This window comes from Chiloscyllium plagiosum, unplaced genomic scaffold (genome assembly GCF_037043375.1).
Source record: "Chiloscyllium plagiosum isolate Xiang-an unplaced genomic scaffold, Cpla_swu_hap1 HiC_scaffold_4, whole genome shotgun sequence".
Taxonomy (NCBI): Eukaryota; Metazoa; Chordata; class Chondrichthyes; order Orectolobiformes; family Hemiscylliidae; genus Chiloscyllium; species Chiloscyllium plagiosum.
Genome location: NW_028270142.1, coordinates 16,310,293 through 16,325,196, shown reverse-complemented (window position 1 = coordinate 16,325,196; position 14,904 = coordinate 16,310,293). Strand labels below are relative to the sequence as shown.

Genomic DNA, 14,904 nt, shown 5'->3' with positions numbered 1-14,904 from the left:
TCAGATTAGAAGGTGCACGGTGGGACAGTAAACTGGTGACTTGAACACTGGAACATCCTAGTAGTGGTAAGTACCTCCGCCTCTCCTGCCATGCAATTCCATGAGAAAGACACTCGAGGGTGCTTTCAAGGAATGCATGTGGTGAAGAGTTGAAGATGGCATGATAAAATTTTCCATGAGGCATGATGGATTGAGGCCATGAATCCCAGCTGACAAAACTCTATCTGAAAATGGAAAAACTCCACCCTGGAATTCTCTCTCCACAGATGCTGACTGGCCTGCTGAATATTTCCAGCATTTTCTATTTATACTTCAGATAGTGAAAATCCAAAATATTTCACTCTCGCAATAAATGTTCAGCATGCGGCATTTAGAATTTTAATTGAGAAAAGATGTATCCCTCAATGCAAACTAATGCTGCTGTCATCAAAACCCACTTGTGTTGATAAAAATGGCACATTACCACAGCTGAATTAGTTGGCTTTCATTCACTGGAAGGTTTTGCCAATTCTAATCTTGGAAATGAAACCAGGTGTCATGTTACAATAGAATACATCAATATTTGGTTCAAGTATTTTTATTTGTATTTGTTGTTTGTGGTGCTTGAGTGATTCAAGCCTTTGCAAGTTGATACAATTATTGAGTTCTACTGAAAAAGGTCCTTCGGCCCATCAGGCCCATGCCAGTCGTTGAACATCTATCTGATTTAGTCCTCTGCCAGCACTTGGCCAACAGCCTTGTACTGTACTAAAAAGGTACTTCAAGGAGTTATCTAAATACGTCTTAAACATTTCTGCCTGCACCAGTTTTTCAGGCACTGCGTTCCAGATACCTATGACTCTCTGTGAGAGAAAATGCCTTCCTTAAATCCTCTCAAAACCTCCTAGCCTCTGACCTTACTTCTATGCCCACTGGTTATTGAGTAATGGGAGAGTTTCCCTTATCCACACTTCTCAATTTTGTGTACCTCAATCAGGTCCTCCCTCAGATTTCTCTACTCAGAGGAAAACAAGCCGAGCTCATGTCACTACAGTCTGGATAGTCGTTAGGACCATGTTCAAAGAAGCAGAGGTGCCTGGGTAATTTATTTGACCAAGTATGCAATTGTCCAACATTGCAGCAATTGTGAAGTATGTCTAAGTCAAACCAAGTTTTTGATGGGCTTTATGAATAGAGGTGCAAAGCTACAAGGTTTTAATGAACCTATTTAAAAAAGTCAACCTCACTGTGCCAAGTAAGTTTTTCCCATGCCAAATCTGTGGAATCCTCCTCGGACTGTGGGGGTAGAAACCATGCAGATTCATTGTTCTCTTCAGGGCACACAACAGAGAATGAAGTAGGGATTGAAGTTTGGGCATGTTAAGAATACATTCACAGTGGTGGCCATGGGAGAACAGTGCAACACTTGAAAACAAATCTTATTTGGGCTTCATGGTCCTCTCCCACTAAGTATTCTCTCCTTTAAGAGAGGACAAGGAAATGAATGCTGGGCACCCCACTACGATCCATCTTGGCTCATTCAGTCATATTATGGGCCCCTTTTTCCTGGATTGAGAGAATCAGAGGGATGGAATGAAATGAGAGAGGCGGGCACAGCTCTAAGTGCAGATCAGTCAGGAGAAAAGTGGCCAGGTGTCCTGACCAAGTAGGAAGCACAAACGGCTTCAGTCTGGAGGCTCAGAGCAACTGGGGGAGATACTGCCTGAAACAGACTGGGAGAGTATGAACCTTGGAGCCAGTAGGGTGCAATGGAAGAGAGTTAGAATGAATGTGAGCAGTAGAGACAAGTTGGTGGCACTTGTCCTTTCAGACCGCAGAAGGTAATTCACCATCTTCCTGCACTGCTATACATTGCTCTGGACCATGGGTGGCAATGTCAGACCAAGTCTGATGCCATGGTCTCCAGTGACGGTCCTATCTTTCAGGTTGTCTTAGTTGGCCAGCTTTGGGGCAATTCTTCCAACCCTGCAACTGTGAATGGCAGTTCTTGGCTGGCAGTTATTGACCAAGTTCACAGCTGGGCTTTAGATAAGGCACTGGGTGATGGGAATCCCTGAAGATCACAACATTAATGAGTACTTCCTTTGCGGAAAGGCACAAGATAGCATGAGAGGGGTGCCATGGAGGTGTGGTGAGGTGAGCAGCAGAGAATTGCATGAGAAACCCTGCTAGACGCCACACAGAAAACCTGCTTGAAACTCCTTGGATTTGATACTGAGCCAACCTTTGGTAAAATTCAGCACAAGTTACTTTGAAGGCAGCAACAGCATCAGAGGGTACTGTCATAAAAATCTATCCTTTGTTAGATTGAATATGAGCAATGAATTGGCACTAGATAAAACATAAGTAGATATGCATTGTTGATTTCCTATAATATATAAAATGAAAGCACTATTGGATGAATGCACAATAACTTATTTAAATGAAAAGAGTAGAGCTATTTTAAACAGATACAATGTAAATTCTAATATACATAAATTATTCCTATTACACGTTCTTAGAAAGGCATTCATGACAAGAACTATCATTAGTAGAAAAAAAATCCCACCTATCCTTTTTGTCTGCAGACAAATACTCCTACTTCATAAACGCTATCTTTTGACAAGCTAGTCCTTAAGCAGCACATATTACGTTTATGGCTGACATTTAATTTTTATTAACATTATGTTTAGTACTCAGCTTTAGAGCTTGCTGTCACATTCTTTAACACCAAATTGTTTCTGCTTATGTATATATCCTGACCTCATTTTATTTTCATCTCTAACAATAATGCACTATTCTAAGTAGCTGCCACATGATATTTCTCAGAATGACACAGGTTCTTCATGATCCTGGTTGCTTGGTCAATTACAACAAAACAAAATGCGCCGTGTGATATTTGCACAGTGAGAATCTAGTCTACAAGTCAGGCAATTAACCTGGCTGCTGATTGCTGCTGTCTGAGGAATTTGAATTTCAAGAATAGCCTGACATTGCTTATCTACTTGAAAATAATGTGGCACTATTAACATAAAATCATCTAGTTAGTATACAGTTCCAATTATTGTCTTGGGTACAAACAAAACACATCCATCTATTATTCCTGTATCCAAATATCTTCTATCTCTAAATTAATTCTATGACTTGTGTCCAAATCTAAACCATCATTAATGTGTACTATAGTATATATTTTGCCTGTAACAAATTGGTACTGAATATTCACAAGCATGCGTAAAAAGCCTCAGTAATACAAACAACCAAATGATAGAACTACAGTAGTTGGAAACCAATGTGATTTATTGCATACACTTAACAGGTTTGTTGCCAAACAGGTAATAAAATCATGAAGTAAACAGTCCACTTTTACATCTAAAAGACAGAATGCAAACACAAAGAGTGCAATTACGGGGGCCAATCAGTAAGACACTCCTGTTCCAAAGAACTGAAGATGCCAAATAGAAATCCTAGACTGTTAGTTACTTAAATTTAAGAAAACTATCACTACTGCCTTTGGGGACTACATCTTCAAAAAGATATTAAAATTCACTTATTCGTATCATTTTGTAATCATGGCCACCTTACTAAGAGTCACAAAATTTAGATATAGCTTAATATAAAGTTATATTGACACAGCATCTATGTATGACAGAAGTATACATCCTTGCAATTAATCTTAAAACTGAGAATAAAGTTTTAATATCCAAATACTGAAGCATTATTTTGAATTTTGTAAATGACAACATTTGGAATGGCTTAACTAAAAGTGAGCTGTACTCTCAATCAGACATGCTGAATATATTAATTAATTTCACGCCATCACAAATTTATATTTATGGTACTCGTCTTATGCAACAAAAGTGCTTTAACTTAATGCTTTAAATAAGTTTGTGTTTCAAAAAAAATGCAGAGTACTTGTTTGTATGTCACCTGTAATATTATCATTCCATAGAGTTCAGATGCTGACTGCAAAATTATAGACATTTTCTCATCCACCATAATTGTTAATCCACAGCACCCCAGAGATACTACAACTAAACCAGTATTTCAATGTGAAGTTCGATACTAAACCTCTCCTACAGTCCAATGTTTAATTGGTTTCAAACATTTAAATGTCCAACTGTCTGCTGACAGCAACGATACAATGATAAATGCTCACTGTCCATGCTCACCTCCAGCTTCTCTCATTACTATATCGGCATGCGCAACATAAAGTCAACTTTCAAATGTGAAAACATTTTCTTTCGCAGTTTTTCCCCTGTTTACACCGACATACTTATTCATTTCTTTCCTTCATTTTCAGGTGTTTCTTAAGGTTTAAAAACTCTTTACATCAATTTAGTTCAGAGATTTCGCTGCTACTCCATTTGCTCCTGGATGACAGCTAATTCAGCCTTACATATCTGTAGTTAAATAGAATACAATAACAGATGTAGCATTTTTCTATTATATTTTACATCTCTTGTCATTGATGTGAAATACAGAGTTGGAAAAGTAGGTTAACCATTACTGACCCATAGTTCAAATGGCAGCATTTAAATGTCAAACGAAGTCATGCATCATGCCCAAGCCCAAACTTTACTCTGGCATGCCTACAGTTGGATAAGAGTATTTTTTGCAATATTTTTTCAAATACTGTGATGAGCGAGACAGAAAAATTGCAAAAATAAAGTCCTGAGAAAGGCTTCTCCTTGCTTTAATGTAATATAAGTTTAAGGAACTTTTGTCTCATTTCCTTGCGTGTGCATAAATTATTTTTAAATAATAAAAATAATGTTTGTGAATAAGGAAGAATTGCTCAAAAACAATGGCATGTCCTATTGGTGATTCTGTCTGAAATTATGAAGGTTAATATACATCTTGTGTATACTGCATTATGAAAACTTAAGCCCTGTCAGAGATACATTACATCAATGTAGTGCAGAATTAATCTGGAGTTAATCCAAATTAATACATGTGCATTGAAAATGCAATTTTGATTATAATTAATCTAAAGCAGTGCTAGATTAAAATGCCAATATAAATGAGATATTGGTGAGTTCTGCTTCACCAGATGAAGTCAGTCCAATACAAGCAGCTTGAATTCTGCTCCTTGATAATTCCAAATGTACCAATTATTGAGATGAACTAATGCAACAACACAGTGATACAAACACTCTAATGCTGGAAAACAAAAATGACAAGGTTTAGCTCCTTACTGGATTCTATTTTATGGAGTTCCACACTGCATAATCTGAAATGACTTTGACATTCGACAAATTAAATTGAAAAAATAAAATCTATTTTTCTGGTGCAATCAATTTGATCAGAAGGGGAGCGACCAACAGTCGTGCCAATATAGTTACCATTTGCAAATGCTTACTGAATATCCCTTTACAATCTTTCTGTAAGGCAATGGCATTCCTATTTATTTTTAAAAAGCTGTTATTTATTTTCAAAGTCTAATTTTGAAGCTCATTCCTTTCTGGGTAAAAAGACAGAGAGGTATTGAGCAACAGTAGTTTCTAAACCATTTTTGGATGCTACTGTTTCGTTGCTTGCAACATAATGTAACTGTCTAGCGTGCAGCAAAGATTGAAAATGTAATATCATTCTTGATAGCAGTTTTCTTTTTGATAATAAAGAAATTCAAACAGAAATAAAAAAAGCAAATCATACACCCTTCAATATTTGCCAAACAAAATAAAGAACAGAGCCTGTGATATTTATACCAGATGCTGGTTTTCTGCAAGATGCGATTAAGGCAGTACAATTTCTGCAAAAGGCATTAATTCAGAATTTATTGTTCAGGTAGAGAAGGCTGCTTTGTATTACTAAGGAAAATGACTAAAAAGTAACTAGGCTGGAAGGCCTCTGGTCAGTGATACTGATATGCCTCACCATAATGGAAAAAATACATGATTGGTATCTAATCCTGAGCTTAAACAAAATTAATATGTCATCAGAGGAATCACAAGTACAGCAAAGATTAATGAAAGGCGCTTAAAATTACAAGCATGCAAACTTATTTGATTAAAAAATAATCTCACTGGCCATTCTGTAATATTCTTCAACTTATCCGCATCTATCCTGTCAGATGGTTATGATTAAAAATAGGTCAGCGTGAGGCTACTGATAGAAATCACATGTAAAACACACATGTGATGAATATAATTGAGACGGGGGAGGGTAACTGTGCAAATAATTTTAAGATCAAAGAAAATTTAATATGGAAAGATGACAAAATCTACAAGTATTACCAGAGTCTTTGTCAGACTTCTTGTTTTCTTTGTTGTCTTTTTCAGTTGCTTCCTTGTTTTCAGAAGCACCAGCTGAAACAGTGGTTTTACCAGGCCCTTCAGAGTCTTCAGTCTGCTCATCTGCAATTAAAAATGTGAGGGAGATTAGGAAAGCAGATTACTAACTGTACAGTATTTGTTTGAGAGAAACGTTTACTCAGCTCTATAGCCTGTGCATCACAGAAGGCAAAAGTCAAAATATAGTATGTGCTGCCCAATGCTAATTTCAAAGCTTTTACTCTTTATTGGAAGGTTAAATATTGTCCAAGTAAAATACTATTTATCACTTGCATATGTAAAGAAATGCAGTTAATTGCATGTCTGGATGCAAAATCCAATTAATTTTAAACTTTAGACCCTTTTCTCAGGGGCGATAAAAATATTATAAAACATATCTACATCTGTTGATGTGAAAGTTAAAAAATCGGTAGCTTAATTATGCAGATTTTTCTCAACAATATATAATTAAATATAGTTAAGCACAACATGTGCCAAATGCCTCAAAATAAAATTGCACTAATTTAGTTTTTGGTCATTTTGTGTTGATAGAAAAATATATGATGCATCTAAATTTTTTTAAAAATGACTGTCTCTAGGGGGCACTCCTTTAGATGCAATGTAATATTCTATCAAAGAACCTGCGATTGATACCCATTTGAAATATTTGTTATAGACCGATTGCATACCTCCATCTATACGCAAATCTATAAAGAAAGGCTAATACCAATTTAAATAGTTATGTATTCTTCCAAGTTGTAATGGTGTTGGATTAATCTGTTTATGCAGTTAGCTGCATGGCTAGGGTTAGGCAGCACTAATCCATGAAATGCCCACTGTTCCTTTTCATCCTGTGATCATTTGTCTCTCACTGTGTTGATGTCACATTTTAATGAATTTTTAGCAGCCTGAGTAATGCCAGATAACCAGGCCTGCAACTCCCACAGCACTGCATGCTGCGTTCACTGCATTGCAAAATAAAAATCATATTTGCTAGTCCCAATAGGAATTAAACAAATTAGGTGATGGAAAGAAAATGGTGCGGTATCCTGTCGGTCAAAGTAAAGGCCTTCACTCATCAGATTCATAAAATCTTAATAACCATAAAAATTGACCTCAAGGAGGTGAACAGGTCCTGAGCACACTGACATACAGTCCCTCAGTCCTTGTTTGATAAGCAATGCTTTTGTTAACTGGCTAAGACAAGTTAACCCCTTATGTTCCATACAATGATCCTATTTTACATTTATGCATGACACATCAGCTCAGAAATAAATATAACATAACATTTTCATTGCAAATGCTACAATGATTGAAGGGGGAGAAATGAGTAGACTCCGAATACTATGTTTTATTGATAGTGTTCTGACAGCAGGGTGAAATATTCCCTGTCACATGCAGCAGCTGGTTGCAAAAATTGCTAGTTTAGCACTAAGATGACTCTTGGGTGACAGCGTTCCGAAATTCTGAAATGCAGAAATAATAAGCCTGAGTGGTGTGCTCAATCAGTGGATTAAAAACATTCTCTGTGTATATAAAATGCTATGTTTGCTTTTATATACCCATACAGATTGTTTAATTTTATTTTTCAATTTGAAAACAATTTATTTGTTATACATATTTGATTTGATATAAATAGGCTTTGCCTTTACACAAAGGCAAGAAATGGAATCATTTTAAACTGATGTGTTCTAATCCATCTCAAGGGTGTGTTAAAAACAGATTGATCTAAATTGATTTGTACCTTGATGTGCACAGATTAACCCGGTTCAGACTGATTAGAATAGGTTTACAAACTCTATTGGACTGTATCTACTCCCCTTATTTGTCTCAATGGTAGTGCTCAGTATTTTCCAATCTTGATTGTTAATCAAAGTAGAGACTCTGCAAGCTCTCTGGTCACAGTAGGTAGACAAAGCTGTATTTGTAAAGGTGGTAGGGGAGCACAGTTTGGGCTGCTGTTCATCTGTGATCATGACCAGAGAGGTCTGTGCTAATGCCAAGTGCACATACAGCTCATACCCAGTGTCGGGCCCTACAACCTTAGAAATCTTGTGAAAGACCTCTTTTTCTCATCCTTGGGAATTTATGCATTGTTCTTTGACTGGATTTACTGACCCATTTTCTGTGGGCGAGGAAATGAAGTGTCACGGAGTGTCCTTACCTTCGGGGGACATGAAATTTTCAAGGCTATCACGGCACACATTAATAAAACATGGTGTGTTAAAAGGCAAATTATGAACCCAGTAAGAGTAACTATCATCTGGGTCTCATCAGTCAGTTTGCTCAGCTCTCTTCTGCCTTTCTGGTATGTGTTTTAAGAGCGAGAGAAATTCCCAGACATGTTCTCCTATACATCATCATGGAGTCTGACCCAGGCCTGACCCTCACAACAGTTTGACTAATCTGAACGTGAACAAAGACTTTATGTCAGCAGCACAGAGCAACTGTGGGATAGACTCTCCCCATCAACTTAATAGCAAACAGCAGTGCTGAGGCTATAACTTAGAGGATTCCAACATGCCACAAACAAATAAACCTCCAAGGTAAACTATTCACCAGATACATATTTTTATCTTGCTACCTTTCGATTTGCTTCAATGCAGCAAAAAGAAAATATTTGTAAAAGCGCAACAGAGACTTAGTAGAAACAAGAAGCTGTTTATAGAAATATACACATTTTAAATCCTCAGACACGCAAAGAGTAATTTTTAATTTTGACCCTGACATGTATGAAAATTTAAATTTAGCTTGTAGTGTATTTCCATAATGGAATAAAACCCAAAATAAAGAAAATGCTCTGGTTTATAAACAACAAAACAAATGTTCACAATTTTGACAAACTTACTTTGAAAACAGCCTCAGATTTTCTCTACACCAACATTTAAATGTGAGGTCATGTACCGCAGAAATTAAAAATGATCATCAAGTAATATTTCTCTAGTTACAAGGAAAAGACTTAAGTGTATCAAATCAATGGCTGAAGGAGGACATGGCAGCCTATTTGCCTATTACATTTCTCATTATAAAATATGAGATTTCCAAGCCACAGGGTCTAAGCAGAACTAGGTACTTTTTACATATATTTTATTACACATGGTAGTAAAAACCATCATCCTGCCATCCCATGTGCTGTAGCTGTAGTTTTTTATAATTACAATCAAAATTAATTAGTAGAAACTCTAGGGTTAGGTGATCTCCAAAGTGAATTCAATGATATTTTTGTAATACATACATCACATTCTCAGTTGTGTAGAATACCATCAGCATATGCTCAGGTAATAATTTATTTTCATTTGCTTCCATCAGGAAAACTAAAATGGTTGTAATTGTAGTTTAACTATGAATTACTTTCATTCTGGAAATGAAATGCAAAGAAAAAGGTGGCTTTGAACAACGGTTCTAGTAAAAAAGATTAAAGATTTGTGTTCAATATCATGCTAAAGGTGCAAGTTCATTAAAATAACCATTTGATGAAAACAAGGCGTGAAAAAATCTACTTCTAATCAATTTAATGCTTCAATATTTATTTTGCACTTGCTGCTTGGATGATAACCACAAATAATGTCTAAAGCTCACTGGATTTAACTGATGAGTCCAAATTTTGTCTTCCTAAAATTCAGCCCTGCCCCCTCCCCATCATGTCTTTGCCATGAGTCAAGCTTTCTGGTCAAGGTGTCACTGACCAATAGGTCATGAATTCCTGGAAGACAGAGCTGATCCTACTACTCTCAATTTCCTCCTCCCTCCCACAATGAATGGAACACTCTCGCATTCAGGGTCAAGAGCAAGAATCTTCTTTTCATCATGCAACCTACACAACTTCCTTCGGGAAATCAAGTTCAAACGGCATTTTCAAATTAAAATGGTTCTGAATTCTGACGCTGAATGAACATTCCTGCTCTACTCCCTCTCTTCCATTCATTGCTTTTTTTAAGCCAAAGTAACTTTTAACTTATTGACGAACAACAGGTCTACAATGTAAAGCAGAAAATGCAAAACATACTTACATTTTGTGACAACTGTTAAATGAAAGAGCTCCCAGTAGTTCGGCTTATAAGAAAATGAATACCTATGGCGTGAAATCCAGCACTTCACTTGTAGTGTCTCTGTCTCCAGTCCAGAAATGTGTTTTTATTATTGTTTTCTGTTCTAATTTCAACTCTGAATACCATACCCCAACGTTAGACCTGAACCATCCAAAGATACAGCTTTGAGGCTCTTTCAAGGATCTGAGAGATCAAACTCTTACTTATGGGCAAGTAATAATGACTTCAGGACAAAAAAGCCTTTGACATACTGACAAAACTATCAAGTTCCATGTGAAAGTTAAAAGCTTTGCTATTAGGACATGGATCTTACCTACATTATGGCATGTTCTTTGAAAATGGTGCATTATGTGGATTATAATGGAGTTCTTGCCATAGTGAATGTCTTGCAACAAAACCATGAAATGTGACCTAAAAAACATTGGAACAAATGTTTGGTCGTCTTAGAAAGGATGTAGTTGATTGTGTGAGTGTTTCTTAACAAGAACAGGGTATTCTATATCAATCTAAATGGTGATGCACTATTTATGACAATAAAAATATACTAATCATTTTCAATTTTATTGCAGTCACCCACTGGTGTAGTAGGTTTACTGTGTAATAATCGTAGTATAGATATTTGAAAAAGAAACAAGTTTGAGTCATTGCTTTCTGTTCCACTGGATAAATTAGATTGATTTTGTCGATAAAACGGGTAAGGTGTTGATTTTCTGCAGTTGTATAACATGGAGCTGGTTTAATGTGGAAATTTTAAAAAAATTACCAGAGATGTAACAATGTTGTCAATGAATATCCTTCTGCAATGTCAAAATTCTCTCTCGAGGTCTTAGGAGAGTATACATAATGTCAGTTTTGTAATGATCAATGTGATGGCATCATTACTGTAAATTTGATATTTCTGGCAGCGTCCAAAATAAATTTGACTTGAGAAATACTTTTCCACCTTTCTGACTGAAAGCCTTGTTATTTGCAATTGATGGATGCCAGTGTTGGATTGAGGTGGACAAAGTCAGACCAGCTTATAGTCCAACAGGTTTACTTAATATCACAAGTTTTCAGAGCCCTCCAAAAGCTTGCAATTTTTACAAAACAGTGTGTTGGACTATAACCTGGTTTCACGTAACTCCTGATTACTTCCTATTACAGCAGGATGTTATTTTCACAATGTCCAGTTCACAGTTGATTTTTTAATTAAAAATGGGTTTCCCACTAAAGGATTTTTGATCATTGTGGAAAGAGAACACTGAAAGCAACAGGCTCTGGATCCCAAAGATCCACACACTTTGTACTACAAAAGGAAATGTCAGTGTCACATCCTAGCATAATTTTCCATAGTATGCCAAAGCTCTTTCCTTGACTTGAATGGAGGACTGTAAACATATACGTGGAGTTGCATGTGGAAAATGAGATTACACATAGGTTCAAGTACAATTTGATGTTGGATACATATTTTACATCCTTGTTATAACATATACAAGTCAGCGCTTGATTAAGTTTCATTCAATATTTGTGGAAGTCATAGAAACCAATATGCAACTGTTCATGATATTCAAAAATCAGAAGCTAAAATTTATCTTAAAAGATCAGTTAGTTCTTCTAAAACGTGATGGCTGTGTTCATGTGCAACCCTGCGTTAAAGAAAAATTGCACTTTAGAAATGACGCTTAAAGTGTTGGTGATGTAATCGCATTACAGCTGACACACATTTTAAATGTTTGCGCTTTAGAAACAGCATCCCCAATTCGTCAATCGCTTTATAGTGAATTTACATGGAACGACTTGTGTTTTAAATTTCCTCATCATAGTATGAACTCCATTTTTAGTGTGCAACTGGATGTGCTTTGAACACGTCAAATTCTTACCTGATGAATTTGTTTATTTTTGTTCAGAACGTTCTAGAGACAAATTTGGGTTAGAAATTCCACCATATTCTATTTTTAAAACAATTGGTTCATCATTTTTTGTAGGTTATTCTGCTTATTAGTTTAGCATTAGTATTAAAGTTTAAACTGTAAACAGTGAGCAGTCTCCTGAAAGCTAAACAATTAAACTGAAGTGGTGCAAAGAGGAATTTCTCCTCCCTGAAGTTAGTCCCAAAGTCTATAGCTGCAAACCAATTTACTGGCATTGTTGAATTTTTTTTCAAACATTGATTTGGTTGTGTACTTGTACAACTGTATCCAACAGTACAATTTCGACATCAACTGAAACCCCATGAAACAAATGGATCTATTTCATCCGTTTCTATCAGAAAATGAAGGATACCTGGCAGTGATTACAAGGTTGTAATCTAATTCTGGGTCAGGCAGCATCATAGACTCAAATGGTTTCAAGCAATCATTTAAACTATTCAATTAGATTACAGTGTTGAAATTCCTCCTTTTATTTCCTATTATTTGGAAGTTTATTATTTCAATTTTAATGTTGGAATTGCATTCTGCTTTTGCTTATTGGTTGTATATTGGTGGTGGCTTTCTATATCACTGCCAAGTCTCCGTATGACCATTCTTTGAGCTATACGAAGTTTCACATGGGATGGATTAACAAGCACGATACTTCCTTCTGGTTTATTCCGAAACTGATTACAACAACATCATACATTTAATATACAGTCTTTGATATTGTAAAAGAGTCAGAAGGAAGTGCACAGTCATGTTATCAAAATATTATACTAAACCATAGTGTGCACAGATATTATATTCACCAAATGTTCAGGAATTGCTTTAAGTACAGTATCTGGCTAGTTCTATAAAACAAACCAAGCTGTGCAATGATTTTGTCCCACAGGTAAGCCCATTGTTACTTGAGATCAGTTTGATTTTGGCTCTTAGTAATGAACTATTGTAAAACAAATGGATTGTGAGAGATTCAAAAATTGATTTACAATATTCTTATGTTTTCTCACCAGAACGTGTTGCTGTGGATTCACAGCTATACTTCACCTTGATTCATTCACTCCACAGGATGTAAAATAATAATTATTTTGTTACTGATTGGGAAGTTAGTTTTAAGCTGTGTTCTGTCTTTTAAGAATGACCATACAAAGATCAAATAAAAAAGCCACCTATAAATAATGTATGAAGAGCTACAGGACGTGTGGCCCATCTCCTGAAACTTTATATTAATTGAAGCAAGCATGGTTCATTCCAAAATGACCAGATCTGCAGGGTGAAGTCACAATGATAACAGCTGCCTTGCAAATGCAATGCAAACTGATTTTTGGCAGACTGAACTGAATCAAGTAATTATGTTATACTCAGCGTATCCGTCGATACTGTATTCTTATTTTTCACAACACAATGCAGCAGCTGCTTATTCCAGCCAAGCCAACTGATCACATTCATCAACAAATGCCTCAATTTCGTTCAAGGTCACAGCATTAAAGGCAGAAACTACTAATCAGCCACTTTCATGAGAAGCTCATAGATTCCATCCAAACGTGCTGTGTTTCAGTTGAAATACGTACTTGCAATTCAATTGGGTGAAAGCCTCATAACGTGTCCAATTTGAGAGATTGCAGAATTTTGTCATCAGACTTTTTTTTAAAATTCAGATTATGAGATGAGAAAGGCAACTTAAATAAGATAGTTGTGATAACTATGCAGATGTTACACCATTAAATCGAAAGAAACATCAAGCATTGGTTACCGTATATTTGACGCGAGTCATATTACAATATTCACTGTCCAATACCATTATTCAGCAGACGTACTGTTGAATAGATGGATGTATTTTCAATCAATTCAAGCAGCACAGGAAGCAGCAGTTGATCTAAAACTGCATGCAGGTTAAAAAAATATGGAAATGGTATCTTAATATTCTGTAAGTGAATATATTGCTTATATTGTTGTTCCTACAACAGGGCAGCTAGCCTGATGGAAACAATTATTAGTGCATTAAAAATAATCAAGATAAAATCCTTTCCATTCTGATATTTTCCTTCTTTTTCCATGTTTATTAAAGGATGATTTTAAACATCTGTCTCTTAATTGTTTCATCTATGTTGAAGCCGAAGGGTAAAAATTTCACACACGCCTTCCAACGTGACCTGTGGTTATACAGAAAACAGTTTTACCAGTCACCATGCAGTTTCCTGTCTAGAACTTCTGAAAGCACGAGAGGCCGGGTTAATGGCCTTTCCAATCTCTGTGATAAGAATTCATTTTGTTCTATTACCAGCAGTTATCGTGGAGTCTGCTGCATCACTTCAGCAGGGTTCAATCAATGAGAGTACCTAATGAAGTAACCAGCTGTAGCTCTATTTCCCTGGTCAACTCTATCAGACAAATAAGATCTCTCAGACAAATCCCAAGCCCTTCCCTCATAATAGCATCTTCATACACAAAATTTATATGTGTACAAACCACTGGCATTGCCATAATCACTTTAAGCATACAATGTTCACATTGTTTTAGAGATAGTAGGAAAAGAGGGAGGTGAACTTGCAATTACAGCACTGAAGGTGAATTGTGTAACATGGGTTGGAAAGGTGCAAGTAACTTGCTTTACACCAGTGAAAGGTTCAGTGTTTAATTAGCTACAGCAATTTAAAAAACAAACTATTGCATTTATATTTTTGAAAACTGCCAAAGAGTTGCAAAACC

The 14,904-nt window shown here is 36.1% G+C and overlaps 1 protein-coding gene across 4 annotated transcripts in view; it reads right to left on the bottom strand.

Moving 5' to 3' along the window:
* Nucleotides 1–14,904, bottom strand: part of LOC122549390 (zinc finger homeobox protein 4) — a 294,666-nt gene that overhangs the window by 62,967 nt on the left and 216,795 nt on the right. For all 4 annotated transcript variants that reach the window (XM_043689135.2, XM_043689131.2, XM_043689132.2 and 1 more), the window contains exon 5: nt 6,216–6,335. In XM_043689135.2, coding sequence (XP_043545070.2) covers nt 6,216–6,335 — 120 coding nt within the window. The remainder of the gene's footprint in view (nt 1–6,215; nt 6,336–14,904) is intronic.